Source organism: Pongo abelii, chromosome 19 (genome assembly GCF_028885655.2).
Source record: "Pongo abelii isolate AG06213 chromosome 19, NHGRI_mPonAbe1-v2.0_pri, whole genome shotgun sequence".
In the NCBI taxonomy this organism is placed as follows: Eukaryota; Metazoa; Chordata; class Mammalia; order Primates; family Hominidae; genus Pongo; species Pongo abelii.
Window position 1 is genome coordinate 77,744,260 of NC_072004.2, and position 23,149 is coordinate 77,767,408.

Sequence of the window (23,149 nt, forward strand, 5' to 3'; positions counted from 1 at the left end):
TTTGTCGATTAAAAATATAAAAATTTTAAAAATATTTCCAGGGGATTATGATGGAGTAAACCCACAGACTTTATTTAGTTATTTATTTTTCTCCATTATTTTAGCAAGTTTCAGATCCTATTGTGCAGACACACTTATAAAGGTTGATTTTGGTCTTAGTTCTCCTAAAAGCAATAACAGAATCCCACAGCTCAGGATTTAGAAATTCCTTACTTGCATACCAAAAACCATGTTTACTTGACTAGTTTAATTGTTCTTTGCCCTTTCTGCTTATAGAATTGATGCCTAGGTGTGAGCTAGAATTACCCACTCTTTATATCATTACAAATTTTCTTGTATCCATCCCCTTATTTCTTAAGGAACAAAAGTGTCTTCAGATAAGAAGGAAATTTTCTTGAAAAGCATAAGAATTGATCTCAAGGAGAAAGAAATCCGGACACTGAACGACCACCTACCAGTTGATGGTGAGAGTTTTGAATATCAGTATACCCCTTAGTAAACCTTTGAACATGAGGCTAGTAGTGGGGCTGGAATGATTGAAGGGGCTAGAATGATTGAAGATAGGATATATATAAAATAAATGAGAGAGTAAGACCTTCACCATAGCTACCAAACTGAACCCAATGGCTACCGCTTGGGACGAATCACCAAGAATACTGCCAACATAAATGGCAAGTGTCAACTCACTATGTAACACCACAGGAAATGCCAAGAATTAACAAGAATACACAGGACATTAATCTTTTAATCCCTGCTGGTAATCCATCGTTAATGGCAATGACCAACACTGTGTGGTCCTGACACATGCAAGGCACTATTCTAAGTACTTTCACATATCAACTTATTTAATCTTGCAAACAACCCTAAAAGGTAGGTTCTGCTTTTATCCCCATTCTACATATAAGGAAACTAGGGCACAGAAAAGTCAAGTCACTTGCCCAAAGGCAGAGAGCTAGTAAATGATGGAACCAGGAAAAGAACCTAGGCAATCTGGCTCCAGAAACTGTCTCTTAACCATGATGTTATACTTCCATGAGCTAATAGAATTAACGAATTTTAAAAGGGATATAGTAATGTTACAGATGAAATTAATTAAACTTGGTGTATTTTAGATGGTCTCATGCTAGTGGAACTGAGAAAAATTCATCAGGAAATTTTGGGGGACTACTGTTCCCTGGAGGAAATTGTAAAAATATATAATTAATCCAAGTCGGTGAATACTGTATGTGCTTTTCTAAATCAGTGGTACCTTTCATTCTTCCAGTCCATCAACTTTAAAAACTGTGATGCATCAGGCACTGTTCTAGGCCCTTGGTACCTTTGCCTTAATAAGTAAGCAATTTTCAAAACATGACTTTTTCTTTTGTTTTTAAATCCCTTCTATAGCTCTTTCAATCTACCAGTGCAATAAACATAGATACTTGTGGTTGCCCTGTTGTCCTAGTATCTTGGAACATCACCAGCACAGTGATTTAAAGTGTGAGGCCCTTAACATAATCCTTGTAGAATACCTTGTACCTCTGTTTAATCATCTGAGATAGGATAGAATATTGTTTCAGAACCTAATGGGCCTCAGCGGAGCTAATTGGAGACAGAGAAAGGGAAGAGTATGGTGGCATGTTATTTACAGGCAGACTTTTATCCAAAAAAAGGATCTTCCTTGTCCTATTTAAAAGTTATAATGGTAACCATATTACTACTAATAATAAGGTATTATAAAACTATAAAATAATACCAGTCCAGGCACAGTGGCTCACCTCTGTAATCCCAGCACTTTGGGAGGCTGAGGCGAGAGGATTTCTTGAGACTAGAAGTTCAAAACCAGCCTGGGCAACATAGCAAAACCTCACCTTTAAAAATTATTTCTTTTAATTATCCGGGAACAGCCAGGTGCAGTGGCTCACACCTGTAATCCTAGCACTTTGGGAGGCTGAGGCAGGTGGATCTCATGAGGCCAGGAGTTCGAGATCAACCCGGGCAACACAGTGAAACCCCAACTCTACTAAAATTACAAAAATTAACTGGATATGGTGGTACACACCCATAATCCCAGCTACTCAGGAGCCTGAGGCAGGAGAATTGCTTGAACCCAGGAAGTGGAGGTTGCAGTGAGCCAAGATCATGCCACTTCACTCCAGCCTGGACAACAGAGCGAGACTCTATCTCAAAAATAAAAAAATTTTCCAGGGATGGTGGTATGTGCCTATAGTCCTAGCTACTTGGAAGAGTGAGGCAGGTGGATTGTCCAGCCTAGGCGACAGAATGAGTCCCTGTCTCAAAAAAAAGAAAAAAAAATACCGGTAAAAGATTGTCATAATCGCTGGGTGCAGTAGCTCACACCTGTAATCCCAGCACTTTGGGAGGCCAAGGTGGGTGGATCATGAGGTCAGGAGTTCAAGACCAGCCTGGCCAACATAGTGAAACCCCGTCTCTACTAAAAATGCAAAAAATTAGCCAGGCGTGGTGGCGGGCACCTGTAATCCCAGCTACTCGGGAGGCTGAAGTAGGAGAATCACTTGAACCTGGGAGGCAGAGGTTGCAGTGAGCCGAGATCATGCCATTGCACTCCAGCCTGGGCAACAGTGCGAAAAAAAAAAAAAAAAAAAAAAAGATTGTCATAATCAAAAAAGTATTTTAAAAGAACAAACAAAGATAAATTCCGTATCTAAGAATCTGGAATGTAATAATTTTAAAACTAATTCATTATTTATAATATGTTTGCATTTTGCTGTAACTATAATTTACTAAATATTTATGGAGCATCAATCTTGTGCAAACCATTACACTAATGCCTAGGTGATAGTAAGAACGCAGTGATTCTTGGTATCTTGTCCTCAGATAAACTTATAGTCTTAGGAATATTACAAATAATACAACAGTGTGAACATATTTGAGCAGTGATGAATTGACACCCTTGACCAAGTCATAAATAGAAAATGAGTGTGTCCTTCAGCAGCTGTAAGGTTCCAAACTGAATCTTGCCTATAAGAGTAATAACATCTCTTAACTACTAGCTTAACCTCCTAATCCAGTGTCTCTCAAACTTGCAATCTTACAAACTGCTTAAAATTTATCCGCTGACTTCCAGTGACTTCAGACTTTAATTTGAGAAATACTGATCAAAGAAACTAAGTACATGGTCTATGAAAATATATTTTAATTGAGAATGGTCATGGCAAAATAAAAGTTTTGTCATCACAAATGGACTTTAACTGGATATATCTACATGATACTTACGTTGGCAACCTAAAAGCAACCAGACGTGGATACCAACACTCTCATCTTTTAGTGGATAACTTAGTCCCAAAGTCATCCTAAGCCTAAAGGTAAAGTCAGCTTTGACAAAAATGGAAATACCATTTTTAAACAAAATTTTTTAATTCTCAAATTTCCAACCCCTGAATAGACTAACTTACTAGATAATATATTGATTGTCCTGAAGGAAAGAAGAATGCTTTAAACTTTACTCTTGCATTGTGAAATGTAGATTTTGTTTGTTTATAGGATAAATAGTGGTAGCTATATTAATTAAATTCATGAGCATTGGACTTGGAAAAATAAACTTCTAGGGAAATGTTTTTGAATAATTTACTTTTGAGTTTCTATTTCAAAATTTAAGGACCTTATATCATTTTTCCATAAATCTTTTTGATGCTTTTTTATCTTAAAGATAATGGGAAGATTGATTTGAATGTGATGATGGATGAAGTTAAAAATGTTACAGGTGAGTGAGATGTTACGGTAAATACTACATTGTGTGATCTTAAAGTTTTATATGGAACTATATTTTTAACACAATAATGTTTCCTCCACTCATTTATTTAACAATTATTTATAGAGTATTTACCACATGCCAGGCATTGTTCTGGGCATATAGGCTACATCAGTAAATAGTACAAAGGTCACTGCCTCATGGAGCTTAGATTCTAGCAGGGGAAATAAGCAATAAACAATAAACATTAAACATAATTACATTATATAATATGTTAGAAAGTTATTTATGCTATGGAAATAAGTGAAAAGTAGATAAAGGAGATTGGGAGAGTAGGGAGTGTTGGGGAAAGAGGCAGGTGTGTTTTTAAACAGATAATCAAGCCTTCTTGAGAAGGTGACATTTGAGCAAACACTTGAAAGAGGTGAGGGTTTTGACCATGTGGGGATTTCTAGACAAAAAGTGTTGCAGGCAAAGGGGACAAGGACAAAGGCAGGAGCATGCCTGGTATCTTCAAAGAACAGCAAGAAGGTCGGTATAGCTGAAGCTGAGTATCTAAGTAAAAAAGTAATAGGGAGACTGGACACAGTGGCTCACACCTGCAATCCCAGCATTTTGGGAGGCCAAGGTGGGCAGATCACCTGAGGTCAGGAGTTCGAGACCAGCCTGGCCAACGTGGTGAAACCCCATCTCTACTAAAAATACAAAAATTAGCCAGGCGTGGTGGTGCATGCCTGTGGTCCCAGCTACTCAGGAGGCTGAGGCAGGAAAATCACTTGAACAGGGAAGCAGAGGTTGCAGTGAGCTGAGATCAGGCCACTGCACTCCAGCCTGGGTGATAAAGCCAGACCCAATCTCAAAAAAAAGTAATGGGGGATGAGAAGAGAAAAGTAATGGGTGCATTACTTATTTTTGAAAGCCCTGCAAGGACTTGGGCTTATTTTCTGAGATAAACAGAAAGCTATTGTAGGGTTTAAAACCAAGGTGTAATATTATCTGACCTATGTTTTAATCAGATCTTTCCGGATTTGTTTTGAGCATAGACTGGGGGTGGGCTGGGAGGAAGGAATCAACAGTAGAAATAGGGAAACCATTTGGCCGGGCACGGTGGCTCATGCCTGAAATCCCAGCACTTTGGAAGGCTGGGATGGGTGGATCACCTGAGGCCAGGAGTTCAAGACGAGCCTGGCCAACATGGTAAAACCCTGTCTCTACTAAAAATGCAAAAGTTAGCTGGGGGTGGTGGTGCATGCCTGTAATCCCAGCTACATGAGAGAGGATTACACAAGAATCACTTGAACCTGGGAGGTGGAGGTTGCAGTAAGCCAAGATCATACCACTGCACTCCAGAGCAGACTCTGTCTCAAAAGAAAAGAAGAGGAGACTGGGCGCAGTGGCTCACACCTGTAATCCTAGCACTTTGGGAGGCCCAGGCGGGTGGCTCACGAGGTCAGGAGATCGAGACCATCCTGGCTAACATGGTGAAACCCCGTCTCTACTAAAAATACAAAAAAATTAGCTGGGTGTGGTGGTGGGTGCCTGTAGTCCCAGCTACTCGGGAGGCTGAGGCAGGAGAATGGCATGAACCCGGGAGGCGGAGCTTGCAGTGAGCCGAGATAGTGCCACTGCACTCCAGCCTGGGTGACAGAGCAAGACTCCATCTCAAAAAAAAAAAAAGAAGAGGAGAGGGGAGGGGAGGGGAGGAAACAGGGAAACCATTTTGAGAGCCTCTAGAGTAATCAATGTTAGGGATGCTGGTGACACAACCAGGGTGGAAGGCATTGGCTGGATTCTGGACATATATTTTAAAGAGTCAAAAGAATTTTCTGGAGGATTAGATACAAAGTACTAGATAAAAGGAGAAGTCAAGAATGATTCTAAAATTTTTGTCTTGAACAACTAACTAAAAGGGTAGTCTTGCCATTAACTGAGATGAGAAAAGTTACCAGTAGTACAAGTTTGGGTGGAAGAAAATTAGGAATCCAATTTGGGACATTTTGAGATAACTAATAGACCTCCAAATGCAGATGTCAAGTACAAACTTACTAAACAGACTCAAATTCAAGAAATATATCTTGGGTAAAAATATAAAATTGAAAATCATAGGCATATAGATGGTATTTAAAGCCATGAGATTGAATGAATTCACTCAAGGAGTGTGTATAAGTGAAGAAGAGAAGAGGACTAAAGAATGAAACCTGGAGTACTTCAATATTAAGAAGTTCTAAAGCAAAGAAGGTGAGGAGTAGCTAGTGATGTAGGTGGAAAACCAAGATAATAAGGCGCCCTGAAAACCAGATAAGGAATATTAAATTAAGTTGGGTGCCCCCAGAAAACAAACCTTGAAACGAGGATTACATATACAGGTAGTTTGCTTGGGAAGTGAGCTCAGGGGAGCAGAGAAGTGAGACATAGATAAAAGCAGCCAATAAAGTGTTTATCAAACAAGTTACCATTGCAGGTAACTGGAGCTTAATCGCACTGGGGAATATCTGGTAAATGACATGGCCTCAAGAGAGGGGTAATAGAGCTAGGTTATTTTCACACCAACTCATATCAGTCATTGGTTAAAAACTGCTTAAGGGAGGGGAAAGCAGTATTACTCTGCTGGCATTTCTAGCCATCTGAGCATAGGCAGAGTGAACTCTGGCAGCTGAAGAAATCCCTCAAATAAAGAGATACTAGTAACTGAAAGTGGACAAGCATGCATTGATATGAGGGGATATGAGCAGGGCATCTATAGCATCTGCCACAGTTACCAGACAAGAGGGAAAATCAATAGTCAAATGCTGCTGATAGGCCAACTAACATGAGAACTGAGAATTGACAATTGCATATAGCCACATGGAGGTCACTGGTGATATCCAAAGAGAAACTTCAGGTAGTGAGGATGAGAAGAAGCCTAAGTGGAATGAGTCCGAAATAATGGGAAATAGGATTTAGAAACTGTGAATATCTAAGGTGTTTCACTGCAAAAGAGAACAAAGTGGAATAAGGGCATAAGTAAAGTGGTGAAAATGGTGGTAAGAGGTGGCTTCTTTTTTTAATTAAAGAGAGGAAAGAAATAGTGATCAAATGAAAGAAGAGGAAACAGTGGTTTGAAAAGAGGAAGGAAAGTGTGAAGTAGTCATAAAGAAGAGTAGGAAAATTAAGGAGCCAGCAAAGTATAGTATGATTGCCCCAGGGCATTAAAGACCCACTTGAGGTTCATGATCATCAATGTAAAGTGAGGGCAGTCAGCATAGTTCACTTTAGTTCTAGTTAGCTACATGGCTGTAGGCACAGAGTAGTAGAGACTTGCATTTAACCAGCAGTGGGATTTTGTCAAGTGAGTATATTAAAAGCAAGAACAGAGCAACTTAAAGCCAATCTTCTGCAAGATGTAAATACAGGTAAAGCTTTCCTTACTGATGCTTTTAACTTCCTAGTCCTTTGGGGGTTCATCCTTCTTAGTGATATCAACAAAAGCCAGTCTTTGTCTAAAAGTATGTTTATTTTACAATCATCTTTGAATCATAGTTTGGCTGAATCTAGACTTGTAGATTGTCATTTTTATCTTAGAACTCCGGAAACTAATGATTCTTTTTTTTTTTTTTTTTTTTGAGACAGAGTCTCACTCTGTCACCTAGGCTGGAGTGCAGTGGCGCCATCTCGGCTCACTGCAAGCTCTGACTCCCAGGTTCATGCCATTCTCCTGCCTCAACCTCCAAAGTAGCTGGGACTACAGGCACCCGCCACCACGCCTGGCTAATTTTTTTGTATTTTTAGTAGAGACGGTGTTTCACCGTGTTAGCCAAGATGGTCTTGATCTCCTGACCTCATGATCCACCTACCTCGGCCTCCCAAAGTGCTGGGATTACAGGTGTGAGCCACCACGCCTGGCCATGATTCATCTTTGAATCATAGTTTGGCTGAATCTAGACTTATAGATTGTCATTTTATCTTAGAACTCTAGAAACTAATGCTGGTGTCTGTCCCTGAAGAGAGTATAATAAAGCTGGTTCCACAAGGTTGAAAAACTGAAAACTGGATTCAGCCACTACTGCAGGAAGGAACTGCATCTTCCAGCCTTTCAGACTCCCTCTAGCACTCTCCGTTGGCAGAATTTAACATGGAGCCAGAAACATAGTTTACAAAGTCTCAGGCTCAGCATCATAAAGCTAAGTATAGAACGGTAGGATTGGAGCTGAGAGAGAATAACTAAATAGCTGAAAGAGTACCCTTTTGGCTACTCAGCTACAATCCTTCTGCATATATTTGAACTTCTATTTATCAAAAAAAAAAAACTCTGTTTCCACCTAATAAGATGCAACTATTCTTCCTATAAATGAAGATATTCTTTCTCACCCTCTCCACAGAATGAGGAGAAACAAAGTTCCAACAGTCCATCTCCGGTAGACAGTCATACTATCTCTGAGCTGTGTTAATTACTTATCAAATTTAGTTACAGTGCTATCTGAATATTCTGTTACCTAAAGCCTAAATTGTAAAGTTAACATATAACAAAACTAATATTTAAATTAAAAATGGAAAGAGGGAAAAGAAAATATATACCATGTGCATGCGTGCACACACACACACACACACACACACACATAGACACACATATATACACACACTATATATATGTATTCATATATTGATTGTTTTCTGGACTCTGCTGTTAAAAAAATAAGCTGTCTTAATTGGGTTTTTTGTTTGTTTGTTTGTTTGTTTGTTTTGGAGGGGGACAGAGTCTTGCTCTGTCACCCAGGCTGGAGTGCAGTGGCGCAATCCCAGTTGACTGCAACCTCCGCCTCCTAGGTTCAAGCAATTCTCCTTTCTCAGCCTCCTGAGTAGCTGGGAGTCCAGGCATGAGCCACATGCCCGGCTAATTTTTGTATTTTTAGTATAGATGGAGTTTCACCATGATGGCCAGGCTGGTCTCAAACTCCTGACCTCAAGTGATCCACCCACCTTGACCTCCCAAAGTGCTAGGATTACGGGTGTGAGCCACCACACCCAGCCTTAATTATTTATTAATAGCTACTTTTTCTCTTGTAACTTTTAAGATTATGTCTATCTTTGAAGTTTTCATTATAGTATCTCCAAGTATACACTTCTTTTCATTTTTTCTGCCCAAGACTTGTGATTCCTGAAACTAAAAATTCATGCCTTTCATCAATTCTTGAAAATTCTTAGCCTTTATGTTTCAAATATTGCCTCTTCTCTTTTTCTTTTACTTTTGGAAACTCCCATTATGTATATGATGGACTTTCTTATTCTGTCTTTCCTATCTTTTTTCCATATTTTCCACTTTTTATATCATTCTCCTTTTTTATAGAATTTCTCAAATCTCTCTTCCAGTTCACTAATTCTCTCTACAACTCTATCTCACACTGTTTATTGAAAATGCCAATAACAATTTTTTATTTCTAGATATCATTTTACATCTTTTGCACACTAGCCTGTTCTTTTCCTCAATTTTTTATTCTTATGCTTCTATCTATGTCCTTTCTTTCTCTTTAATAGGTTTAATTTAATTTATTTATTTATTTGAGTCAGAGTCTCATTGTGTCACCCAGGCTGGAGTGCAGTGGCATGATCTCAGCTCACTGCAGCCTCCACCTCCTGAGTTCAAGCGACTCTTGTGTCTCAGCCACCCAAGTAGCTGGGATTACAGGCATGTGCCACCACACCCAAATAATTTTTTTTTTTTTTTTTGTATTTTTAGTAGAGACAGGGTTTCAGTGTTGGCCAGGCTGGTCTCGAACTCCTGGCCTCAAGTGATCCACCTTCCTCAGCCTCCCAATGTGCTGAGGATTACAGATGTGAGCCACTGTGCCCAGTCTCTTTAATGGACTTTAAATATGCAGTGTTTCAAATCTGTGTCCCTATCATGTGCTCAAGAACTTATCTCCCTGCTCCTGCTTGGGCATTAAAACAAAGCTGTTGCCAGATCTGGTCAGATAACCCACTAGGGTTATCTCCACATCAAATTGAGTATTTTTCTCGGCACCATAGGAAAGGTTAATAAAAAAAGAAAGAAAAAAAATTGAGTACATATCAACTTGACTCTTAAAACCCTCTCTATTTCCTGAAACCAAAAATTTTTCTTCCTTTCCGACAAACTCAGCCATCCATCTACAATTATTTTGTCATTTTTTAATCCATTTTAGATATTTGTAGCAAGTAGGATGTCCTACTCTATTGTTTTGCTGGAAACAGAAGTTGTGTTCATAATTTCTAAGTAGTTTATGATCTCAGTTTCAACTTATTTAACTCAGCAGTTATTTAAAATATTTTATTTATAATTTCCAAGTAGAGAGGATTTCTTAAATCTCTTTCTGTGGTTGATTTCACATTTTTTCTTCTTTTATTTTTATTTTATTTTATTTATTTATTTATTTATTTTTATTTATTTTTTTTTTTTGAGACAGAGTCTCACTCTGTCACCAGGCTGGACTGCAGAGCAATCTCGGCTCACTGCAACCTCCATCTCCCAGGTTCAAGCAATTCTCCTGCCTCAGCCTCCCAAGTAGCTGGGACTACAGGAGCACACCACCACACCCAGCTAATTTTTGTATTTTTAATACAGACAGAGTTTCACCATGTTGGCCAGGATGGTCTTCATCTCTTGACCTCGTGATCCACCCACCTTGGCCTCCCAAAATGCTGGGATTACAGGTGTGAGTCACTGCACCTAGCTGACTTTAAATTATAATTAGAATATGACTAATATACTTTTTGCCTTTGAGTAATTTATTGAGATTTAAATTTTTGTCTTAAAACATGATCAATTTTAGTAAATGTTGCAATAATATTTGCCAAAAAAGTCATAGTCCTGCTTGTTAATTATGATTTTTTTTTTTTTTTGAGACAGAGTGTCACTCCATCACGCAGGCTGGAGTGCAGAGGCCTGATCTCTGCTCACTGCAACCTCCACTTCCAGGGTTCAAGTGACTCTCCTGCCTCAGCCTCCTGAGTAGCTGGAATTACAGGCACATGCCACCACACCTAGCTAATTTTTCTATTTTTGTAGAGCCAGGGTTTCACCATGTTGGCCAGGCTGGTCTTGAACTCCTGACCTCAATTGATCTGCCCACCTCAGCTTCCCAAAGTGCTGGGATTACAGGCGTGAGCCACCACACCTGGCCTAATTATGGTTTATACATTGAGCAGTTTCAATGTCAGTTTTACCCCTTCAAAAATTTTGTTTTCTTCACATAGTAAATAGTAATGATCAAGTGAATGAACTCTCTGAAGTTTCAATCAGTAATGTATTTTGCTTTGTTGATGTTCAAACAATTAATTAACTCATTCTACATTTAGTTGATCACTGGCTATGTGCCAGGTATTATGCTAGATTTTGAGAGAAAGACATGATCCCTGACTTCCCAAGTTTACAATGTAATTATATAAATGTAAATTCACTCAAGGTGAAATATATTACAAGGAGTCAGATTTTATTGTCATTTTTAACTTACCCCATAATTAAGGCAAAAGAACAAGAGGGAAGGGGATAGGGAGGACCAAAAAGAAGAAGAAAGAAGAAGAAGAAAATTAAAAGTAGAGGTATTCTTGTGGTATTATTTATATTAACCATGAAACAGCTCCCAAATTATTGAGAAATTATACAATTTCTGTTTTACTTATTATATGATATTGTGTTATCATTGTAAGAGATTTTATTTTACTTAGGTTAAAAGAAAAATTTCTGACTCCCCTCCTTGACTCTAGATAGCTAAACAAGGCCTGGTACAGTGGCTCATGCCTGTAACCCTAGCACTTTGGGAGGCCGAGCCAGACGGATCACTTGAGGCCAGGAGTTCAAGACTAGCCTGGGTAACACAGGGAGACCCTATCTCTACAAAAAGTACAAAAAATTAGCCCCATGTGCTGTTGCATGCCTGTAGTCCCAGCTACTCCGAGGGTCTGGGGTGGGAGGTTTGCTTAAGCCCAGGAGGTCAAGGCTGCAGTGAGCCATGATCATGCCACTGCACTCCAGCCAGGATGGCAGAGTGAGACCTTGTCTCAAAATAGTAAATAAATAAATAAATAAATAGCTAAACAAGCTTTTACTGTGCTTTGCTCTTCCCCCAGCAGCTCAGGATTACATATATATATATATATATATATATGTATATATGCACACACACACATTATATATAATTATATATATACAAGCACAGGTACATATATATGATATATAATGTTACATGTAGTTATAATGTTATATGTTAATCATAATTACATAAAATATGTTAATTATAATTACATATAATGTTGTATATAATTTGATATAGTTTGGCTGTGTCCCCACCCAAATCTCAACCTGAATTGTGTCTCTCAGAATTCCCACATGTTGTGGGAGGGAATTACAGGGTGGTAATTGAATCATGGGGGCCAGTCTTTCCCATGCTATTCTCATGATAGTGAGTAAGTCTCATGAGATCTGATGGGTTTATCAGGGGGTTTCTGCTTTTGCTTCTTCCTCATTTTCTCTTGCCGCCACCATGTAAAAAGTGCCTTTCGCCTCCCGCCATGATTCTGAGGCCTCCCCAGCCATGTGGAACTGTTAAGTCCAATTAAACCTCTTTTTCTTCCCAGTCTCAGGTATGTCTATCAGCAGCATGAAAATGGACTAATACATAATTATAATGTCATAATATAAAATATGACATAATTCTTATATTCTTACCTACGACTATTTCCCTTCCTCTAAAGGAGAGCAGATTCATGCTGGGGATGTGAAAAATGTTCTGGAAAACATGGGAATAGAGATCACAAATAAGGAGCACAAAAAGCTGCTGAAAACTCTGCCAGTTTCTGGTAAGCATTTACATGTGTTCTGCTTCACTGATGTCTAAAAATATATTCATTCAACACTTACTGAAGATCATCGTCTGCGTGGCACTATCTAAAACCTGAGAGAGCAGGGACCATGTCTGATTCCCCAAGTCCTTACACTCTTGAAAATTTCAAAGAGGTTGGTTTTAAGGTTTTGTATTAGAAATTCTAATGTTTGAAACAATTGTGTCAATTAAAAATATTTTTTAAAAGGCCCAGTCCTAGCATTTCTAAAAATCCTGTTATTATTATATTGGTTTAGGAAACATGAACCTCTTCAGTCAGAAGTCCTATCATAAGACAATTTCTTTTGTCCCCCTAGGAAAAAGATAAGACTTAAGGTATAAACTGAAAAAAAGTAAGAGCAGAAGGGGTAGAAAAGGTAAAGAAAGAAAAGATGAAGGTAAATTAGAGAGGAGAAAACAAGAAAGGAAAGGCTGTGTGTAATTCAGCACGATAGGGCACCACTAACAATAGTTTGTATTCTATCCAGTGGATAGGTTCACTACACTGAGTTTTCCAAATATCTTTCATTTCATTGAGATTAAATTGTAATAAATTTCTAAATTTTCCCTTCCTGTAAGTATATATTTTAATTTTTATGAATCTCTGAAAGCATTATTAATCATGTTTTATCCTACAGCAGATAAAAAGGTGTTTAAGAAAGAATTATTGGATGGTGTGAAATCCTTCAGAGGTAAGTGAGAAAAAGGATAAGGAAAATAATATTTGAGATTGTTCTAATTGGTTTTTTCTGATTACACAAATAAGCAGAAAATTATGCATTTTATTCAACAAACATTCAAGTGTCTACTAGATGCTGGGTATTTGAGAATAATCTGGAATATATATAGTAGCATACAGAAAAAAATGTAATTACCCACAATTTCAAGTAATATTACCTTTTCTATTACAGATATCTTTGACCTTTTTCCTGTGCATATATGTGTATTATTAATTAAACTCTTAATAGAAATGTTACGTATCCTGCATTTAATCCTAAAATTTTAGTGTAATAATTCACCATGTTATTTAAAATTTCTTAGTAAACATCATTTTAATAACTATATCATCTAGTTGTATTATAATTTACTTAATCATTGTTCTCTTGTTGAACATTTATTTAGTGTTTTTCTCTTATATGTCTCTGATCTTCATACATAAATCTTGATCCAACTTTAAAGTCATTTTCTTTGGATATATTCTTCCAGCAGAAATTTGCACCTCCATACATAGTATTACCATCATGCCCTAAATACAGTATATTATTTTTATATTTTTTATTCTTGTTCATTTGATGGATGAAAAAATTGAATTAATTTGATGAAAAAATTGAATCTAATTATTGTTCTGATTTTTTTGTTATCAATAAAGTTGAAAATGTTTTTATATTGGTGACATGTAGTTGTGGTCCCAGCTACTCAGGAGGCTGAGACAGGGGGATCACTTGAGCCCAGGAGTTTGAGGCTGCAGTGAGACTGGATGGCAGAGCCAGACCCTGTCTCAAAAAATATATTAAAATAAAAACAATTTTTAAATGGGCTTTATATTGTTGTATTAGTCCATTTTCATGCTGCTGATAAAGACATATCTGAGACTGGGCAATTTAGAAAAGAAAGAGGTTTAATGGATTTACAGTTCCATATGGCTGGGGAGGCCTCACAATCATGGTGGAAGGCAAGGAGGAGCAAGTCACACCTTACGTGGATGGTGGCAGGCAAAGAGAGAGAGCTTGTGCAAGGAAACTCCCTGTTATAAAACCATCAGATCTTGTGAGTCTTATTCACTATCACAAGAACAGCATGAGAAAGACCTGCCCGCATGATTCATTACCTCCCACAACACGTGGGAATTCAAGATGAGATTTGAGTGGGGATACAGCCAAACCATATCAATTGTTTTATATTTAAATCAGAGAATTCTCACAAGGATAGCGGTTGTTTTCTCTTTAATGGAAAAGAAAGCTTATTTTGAGGATTTTTTCATTCATCAAACATTTGACTGGCATAGTGTTGGGAGTGTGGTGGGGGAGGGGCTACAAAAAGCAGAAGATAGTTCTTAATTTCTTTTTTTTTTTTTTTTTTTTGAGATGGAGTTTCACTCTTGTTGCCCAGGCTGGAGTACAACGGCACAATCTCAGCTCACTGCAACCTCCATCTCCTGGGTTCAAGCGATTCTCCTGCCTCAGCCTCCCAAGTAGCTGGGATTACAGGCATGCGCCACCACACCCGGCTAATTTTGTATTTTTAGTAGAGACGGGGTTTCTCCATGGTGGTCAGGCTGGTCTTGAACTCCCGACCTCAGGTGATCCATCCGCCTCAGCCTCCCAAAGTGCTGGGATTACAGATGTGAGCCACCATGCCCGGCTGGTAGTTCTTACTTTCAAAGAGTTTATAATCTACTTAGAGAACAAAATATATACATAATATATAGAGAACAAATAATATATACAAATAATATATAGAGAACAAAATATATACAAATAATATATAGAGAACAAAATATATACATAAAATCACTCATAGAAAATTTTGATCAGCACCATAAGACAGGGCAAGAAAAAAATTTAAGCTGGGCATGGTGGCTCACACCTGTAATCCCAGCACTTTGGGAGGCCACTGTGGGTGGATCACAAGTTCAGGAGTTTGAGAGCAGCCTGGCCAACAAGGTGAAATCCCATCTCTACTAAAAATACAAAAATTAGCCAGGCATGGTGGTGCCCACCTGTAGTCCCAGCTATTTGGGAGACTGAGGCAGGAGAATCGTTTGAACCCAGGAGGTTGCAGTGAGCCGAGATCATAGCACTGCACTCCAGCTTGGGTGACAAAGCGAGACTTCGTCTCAAAAAAAAAAAACTTAAAAACTTTTAAAAATTTAAAAAACATAGATGAAAAAGGAAAAAATTTTTCAAAAAGAAAATATTTTTATATCATTATATCTTTTAATCTATTGGAGTCCAAACGTTGTTTCCATTAATATGAATGACCTCTTTATAGATTAAATATTAGCACATTGTCATAGCTATTATAAATATTTTCCGAATTCGTTATCTGCATTTTATTTTATTGTATTTTTACAACAGCTTTATTGGGATGTAGTTCATATACCAAACAATTAACCTACTTAAAGTGTATAATTCAATGGGATTTAGTATACTAACAGAATTGTGCAGTATCACCACAATCAGCTTTAAAATATTTCAGCACTGCAAAAGGAAACTCAGTACCCATTAGCAGTCACTACTTATACCCCCCAACTCTCTCAGACCTAGGCAACTACAAATCTACTTTTTATCCATTATGTTGTATTTTGATATATGGCCATTTTTCATGTTTATGTATTTAATTTTATCAGTCATTTTTTCTGTGATTGACTTTTAAGTCCTTTACAAGCTAGCCAGTGTGTGAAGAATCACATATATTTAGTTTTCTTTGTTTTTCTATTATTTCACTTTTTACATTTAATTATTTAACTTATCTGAAATATATATTGACTCTTTATTAACTCTTTTTAAATCCCTATATTTCAGAATGATTTGATCAAAACTACACCAATAGTTTTCAGTAATTTTCCCCATTAACTGGAGTCCTCCTTTGTGTACAGTTACACTTGGGAAATAATTTATTATTACTGTAGCAAGTTTCAGATCTTACTTTTTGACAGAATAACATGATTTGGTTGTTATCTCTGTCTAATTCATCAGAAATGCCAAACTCTTTACTTCTCCTCCCCAGTATAAACTTCTTCCAGAAGTTTAATTTTGGAAGCATATTCTGTTCCTGACGCCCACATGACTTGCTGTAAATAGCTTCTTTCTGCTTTCATTTCTGAGTAGGGGTTGAGAGTATGCATTTTTCATTTTATGACATCCTTATCTACTTTTTCTTGTTTCTATGAAGGAGGGCAGGTTAATGTCAATGACCTAACGAGTGTTCTACAAAACACTGGGTTCAGACTCGAAGCAAAAGAAATCAAGGACCTGAAGACTCACCTGCCAGTGACTGGTGAGCATTTAAGACACCTTTATCCTGTAGATAATGACTAGTCTACTGTGAAAGCAAAGAGTAAAGACATGTTGGAGAGAGAAAAACTGGGGACAGAGATACAATTTAAGAGACTGTTAATAAGGTACAGGTGATAAGGGCCTTACCTGGGAACCACACATATATGGGGAAGACTGATTTGATGTGGTGGGTGAAAGGGAGGGAGATACTAAAGTGTGCACCAGAAGTTTTTATGACTGCCAAAAAATAATTTTTAAGAACAGGGAGAAGGATAGCAGAGAAAGCAGAATGAAGAAAAATCTTTGAAATATAGTTGAATTGAGGTACTTATAGGACACTCAGTATCAGACAATTGAAAATGCATTCCCTAGTTATTAGTGTTATTCATCTTTAAACAAGGTACATCAAACCATGAGAATCATCACCAAGGTCAAAACAGTGTCTCAGAGTGTCTCTATGAGGACAAGAACACCAAAAGAATGGAAAGATAGAATAAAGGAATATTTGAGAGATAAAGAATGGAATAAAAGGGTAGGATAAGGAAGAAAGAGATAACAGATGAGGGGAGGGTAAGAGAAAATAAAAAGGATAAGAAGAGATGAAAAGATATATCCATCAGGATATAGACCAATCTCCTTTTTTGAATTTTTGTATTTTTTTTATTACTTCAATAGTTTGGGGGGAACAGGTGGTATTTGGTTACATGGATAAGTTATTTAGTGGTAATTTCTGAGATTTTAGTGCACCCATTACCCGAGCAATGTACACTGCACCCAATGTGTAGCCTTATCCCTCACCCCACTTCTTTTTTTTATTTTTTTTATTTTAGGAAAGTAAGCTTTTATTCATTGTGCCACATACATTTCAAGCTGTGTGCATAATATAGTACCTAGCATTTACAATCAAGACAATCAAGGCCTACAGTTAATCAAATATTATTTCTGCCATAACTTTTAGTAACAATACTGTTTTCCAAGTAGAAACTACTACAAGTGCTTTTCTTTTGGTATTTTGCAATATATCTACCATACATTACATACTGCATAAATATGGTGGCAGTGTTGGTCTGATTAGATAATCCCAGTGATCTCCAAGAAAAAGAACTATGGTACAGATGAAGGCAGCTCTGTAGGCTGTATTATTTGTACTATCAATAATAACCATTTTGAAAACACAGTGTTTTCATTAACTGCAAAGGCCAACCTCAAATCTGGGAAATGTCATAATTATTTTTCAAGCTACATGTCAAATATTAAAATCCCAACAGCTTAAAAGACCTTACAACAACCACGTGTATAACCATTAAATTACAGTACCAATTAAAATGATAATGACAATTACACCTTTAATGTCTGAGGGTACTATGAATGAAGCTAGGTAGTTTTCTAAAATGCCACATCTTCAAAATAAGTTATGACTCATTGAATCCTAATTAACTCTTCATAACATTACTGTCCAATGTAATTATATTTCTTTTTTCTCCTTTAGTTTATCTCTGGTCTCTAGGGTTTAGTCGTTTTTTGTTTTTTTGGGTTTTTTTCTCTCAAATCCTTAGTTTATTTTTGTTTGATAACTCTTACTAAGATTTTTACAAATTGTATATTTTCAAAAAACAGATTTCTGTCTTTGTTAATTTTCTTAAACATTTTACTTTTTTTATTTATTTTTTATTTTATTATTATTATACTTTAAGTTTTAGGGTACATGTGCACAATGTGCAGGTTAGTTACATGTGTATACATGTGCCATGCTGGTGTGCTGCACCCATTAACTCGTCATTTAGCATTAAGTATATCTCCTAATGCTATCCTCCCCGCACCACCCCATAACAATCCCCAGAGTGTGATGTTCCCGTTCCTGTGTCCATGTGTTCTCATTGTTCAATTCCCACCTATGAGTGAGAACATGCAGTGTTTGGTTTTTTGTCCTTGCAATAGTTTACTGAGAATGATGATTTCCAGTTTCATCCATGTCCCTACAAAGGACATGAACTCATCATTTTTTATGGCTGCATAGTATTCCATGGTGTATATGTGCCACATTTTCTTAATTCAGTCTATCATTGTTGGACATTTGGGTTGGTTCCAAGTCTTTGCTATTATGAATAGTGCTGCAATAAACATACGTGTGCATGTGTCTTTATAGCAGCATGATTTATAGTCCTTTCGGTTTATACCCAGTAATGGGATGGCTGGGTCAAATGGTATTTCTAGTTCTAGATCCCTGAGGAATCGCCACACTGACTTCCACAATGGTTGAACTAGTTTACAGTCCTACCAATAGTGTAAAAGTGTTCCTATTTCTCCACATCCTCTCCAGCACCTGTTGTTTCCTGACTTTTTAATGATTGCCATTCTAACTGGTGTGAGATGGTATCTCATTGTGGTTTTGATTTGCATTTCTCTGATGGCCAGTGATGATGAGCATTTTTTCATGTGTTTTTTGGCTGCATAAATGTCTTCTTTTGAGAAGTGTCTGTTCATGTCCTTCGCCCACTTTTTGATGGGGTTGTTTGTTTTTTTCTTGTAAATTTGGTGGAGTTCATTGTAGATTCTGGATAATAGCTCTTTGTCAGATGAGTAGGTTGTGAAAATTTTCTCCCATTCTGTAGGTTGCCTGTTCACTCTGATGGTAGTTTCTTTTGCTGTGCAGAAGCTCTTTAGTTTAATTAGATCCCATTTGTCAATTTTGGCTTTTGTTGCCCTTGCTTTTGGTGTTTTAGACATGAAGTCCTTGCCCATGCCTATGTCCTGGATGGTAATGCCTAGGTTTTCTTCTAGGGTTTTTATGGTTTTAGGTCTAACATTTAAGTCTTTAATCCATCTTGAATTAATTTTTGTATAAGGTGTAAGGAAGGGATCCAGTTTCAGCTTTCTACATATGGCTATCCAGTTTTCCCAGCACCATTTATTAAATAGGGAATCCTTTCCCCATTGCTTGTTTTTCTCAGGTTTGTCAAAGATCAGATAGTTGTAGATATGTGGCGTTATTTCTGAGGGCTCTGTTCTGTTCCATTGATCTATATCTCTGTTTTGGTACCAGTACCATGCTGTTTTGGTTACTGTAGCCTTGTAGTATAGTTTGAAGTCAGGTAGCGTGATGCCTCCAGCTTTGTTCTTTTGGCTTAGGATTGACTTGGCGATGTGGGCTCTTTTTTGGTTCCACATGAACTTTAAAGTAGTTTTTTCCAATTCTGTGAAGAAAGTCATTGGTAGCTTGATGGGGATGGCATTGAATCTATAAATTACCTTGGGCAGTATGGCCATTTTCACGATATTGATTCTTCCTACCCATGAGCATGAAATGTTCTTCCATTTATTTGTATCCTCTTTTATTTCCTTGAGCAGTGGTTTGTAGTTCTCCTTGAAGAGGTCCTTCACATCCCTTGTAAGTTGGATTCCTAGGTATTTTATTCTCTTTGAAGCAATTGTGAATGGGAGTTCACTCATGATTTGGCTCTCTGTTTGTCTGTTATTGGTGTATAAGAATGCTTGTGATTTTTGTACATTGATTTTGTATCCTGAGACTTTGCTGAAGTTGCTTATCAGCTTAAGGAGATTTTGGACTGAGACGATGGGGTTTTCTAGATATACAATCATGTCGTCTGCAAACAGGGACAATTTGACTTCCTCTTTTCCTAATTGAATACCCTTTATTTCCTTCTCCTGCCTGATTGCCCTGGCCAGAACTTCCAACACTATGTTGAATAGGAGTGGTGAGAGAGGGCATCCCTGTCTTGTGCCAGTTTTCAAAGGGAATGCTTCCAGTTTTTGCCCATTCAGTATGATATTGGCTGTGGGTCTGTCATAGATAGCTCTTATTATTTTGAGATACGTCCCATCAATACCTAATTTATTGAGAGTTTTTAGCATGAAGTTTGCTGAATTTTGTCAAAGGCCTTTTCTGCATCTATTGAGATAATCATGTGGTTTTTGTCTTTGGTTCTGTTTATATGCTGGATTACATTTATTCATTTGTGTATATTGAACCAGCCTTGCATCCCAGAGATGAAGCCCACTTGATAAGCTTTTTGATGTGCTGCTGGATTCGGTTTGCCAGTATTTTATTGAGGATTTTTGCATCAATGTTCATCAAGGATATTGGTCTAAAATTCTCTTTTTTAGTTGTGTCTCTGCCCGGCTTTGGTATCAGGATGATGCTGGCCTCATAAAATGAGTTAAGGAGGATTCCCTCTTTTTCTATTGATTGGAATAGTTTCAGAAGGAATGGTACCAGCTCCTCCTTGCACCTCTGGTAGAATTCGGCTGTGAATCCATCTGGTCCTGGACTCTTTTTGGTTGGTAAGCTATTGATTATTGCCACAATTTTAGAGCCTGTTATTGGTCTATTCAGAGATTCAACTTCTTCCTGGTTTAGTCTTGGGAGGGTGTATGTATGTGTCAAGGAATTTATCCATTTCTTCTAGATTTTCTAGTTTATTTGTGTAGAGGTTTATAGTATTCTCTGATGGTGGTTTGTATTTCTGTGGGATCGGTGGTGATATCCCCTTTATCATTTTTTATTGCATCTATTTGATTCTTCTCTCTTTTCTTCTTTATTAGTCTTGCTAGCGATCTATCAATTTTGTTGATCCTTTCAAAAAACCAGCTCCTGGATTCATTAATTTTTTGAAGGGTTTTTTGTGTCTGTATTTCCTTCAGTTCTGCTCTGATTTTAGTTATTTCTTGCCTTCTGCTAGCTTTTGAATGTGTTTGCTCTTGCTTTTCTAGTTCGTTTAATTGTGATGTTAGAGTGTCAATTTTGGATCTTTCCTGCTTTCTCTTGTGGGCATTTAGTGCTATAAATTTCCCTCTACACACTGCTTTGAATGTGTCCCAGAGATTCTGGTATGTTGTGTCTTTGTTCTCATTGGTTTCAAAGAACGTCTTTATTTCTGCCTTCATTTCGTTATGTACCCAGTAGTCATTCAGGAGCAGGCTGTTCAGTTTCCATGTAGTTGAGTGGTTTTGAGTGAGTTTCTTAATCCTGAGTTCTAGTTTGATTGCACTGTGGTCTGAGAGACAGTTTGTTATCATTTCTGTTCTTTTACATTTTCTGAGGAGAGGTTTACTTCCAAGTATGTGGTCAATTTTGGAATAGGTGCGGTGTGGTGCTGAAAAAAATGTATATTCTGTTGATTTGGGGCCCTCACCCCACTTCTAACCTTCCCCTTGAGTCCCCAGAGTCCATTATGTCATTCTTATGCCTTTGCATCCTTATAGCTTAGCTCCCACTTATAAATGAGAACATACAATGTTCATTTTTCCATTCCTGAGTTACTTCACTTAGAATAATGGTCTCCAACCCCATCCAAGTTGCTGTGAATGCCATTATTTCATCCTTTTTATGGCAGAGTAATGTTCCATGGTGTGCATATATATATATATATAAAGCCAATGTGGTATATATATATATACACACACCATGGAACACTGTATATATATATATACATATATATGTATATATATAGAAATTATATATATACCACATTGTCTTTATCCACTCATTGGTTGATGGACATTTAAGCTGGTTCCATATTTTTGCAATTGCAAATTGTGCTGCTATAAACATGCATGTTCATGTGTCTTTTTCATATAATGACTTCTTTTCCTCTGAGTAGATACCCAGTAGTGGGATTGCTAGATCAAATGGTAGATCTACTTTTAGTTCTTTAAGGAGTTTCCATACTGTTTTCCATAGTGGTTATACTAGTTTACATTCCCACCAGCAGTGTAAAAGTGTTCCCTTTTTACCACATCCACACCAACATCTATTATTTTTTGATTTTTTAATTATGGCCATTCTTGCAGGAGTAAGGTGGTATCATATTGGGGTTTTGATTTGCATTTCCCTGATCATTAGTGATGTTGAGCATTTTTCATACATTTGTTGGCTGCTTGTATATCTTCTTTTGAAAATTGTCTATGCATGTCCTTTGCCCACTTGTTGATGGGATTATTTGTTTTTTCTTGCTGATTTGTTTGAGTTCCCTGTAGATTGTGGATATTTGTCCTTTGTTGGATGCATAGTTTGCAGAGATTTTCTCCCACTCTGTGAGTTGTCTGTTTACTCTGCTGATTATTTCTCTTGCTGTGCAGAGGCTTTTTAATTAAGTCACATCTATTTATCTTTATTTTCATTGCATTTGTTTTCGAGTTCTTGGCCATAACATCTTTCCCTAAGCCAATGTCTAGAAGAGTTTTTCTGATGTCATCTTCTAGAATTTTTATGATTTGGGTCTTAGATTTAAATCTTTGATTCATCTTGAGTTGATTTTTGAAAAGGTGAGAGATAAGGGCCCAGTTTCATTCTCCCACGTGTAGCTTGCCAATTTTCACAGCACCATTTGTTGAATAGGGTGTCCTTTCCACACTTCATGTTTTTTGTTTTTTTGTTTTATTTTTTTTTTGTAGATAGGGGGTTTCACCATGTTGGCCAGGCTCCTGGCCTCAAGTGATCTGCCCACCTTGGCCTCCCAAAGTGCCGGGATTATAGGCGTGAGCCACCATGCCTGACCTCTTTATGTTTTTGTTTGTTTTATTGAAGATCTGTTGGCTGTAAGTATTTGGCTTTTTTCTGGGTTCTCTATTCTGTTCCGTGCCTA

General features: G+C 37.4%; 1 protein-coding gene across 1 annotated transcript in view; it reads left to right on the forward strand.

The window, feature by feature from the left end:
• LOC100445724 (EF-hand calcium-binding domain-containing protein 3) overlaps positions 1-23,149 on the forward strand; it is a 544,420-nt gene that overhangs the window by 441,953 nt on the left and 79,318 nt on the right. Inside the window, exons 97-101 of the mRNA XM_063718854.1 lie at positions 360-464; positions 3,671-3,724; positions 12,419-12,523; positions 13,185-13,238; positions 16,441-16,545. Coding sequence (XP_063574924.1) covers positions 360-464; positions 3,671-3,724; positions 12,419-12,523; positions 13,185-13,238; positions 16,441-16,545 — 423 coding nt within the window. The remainder of the gene's footprint in view (positions 1-359; positions 465-3,670; positions 3,725-12,418; positions 12,524-13,184; positions 13,239-16,440; positions 16,546-23,149) is intronic.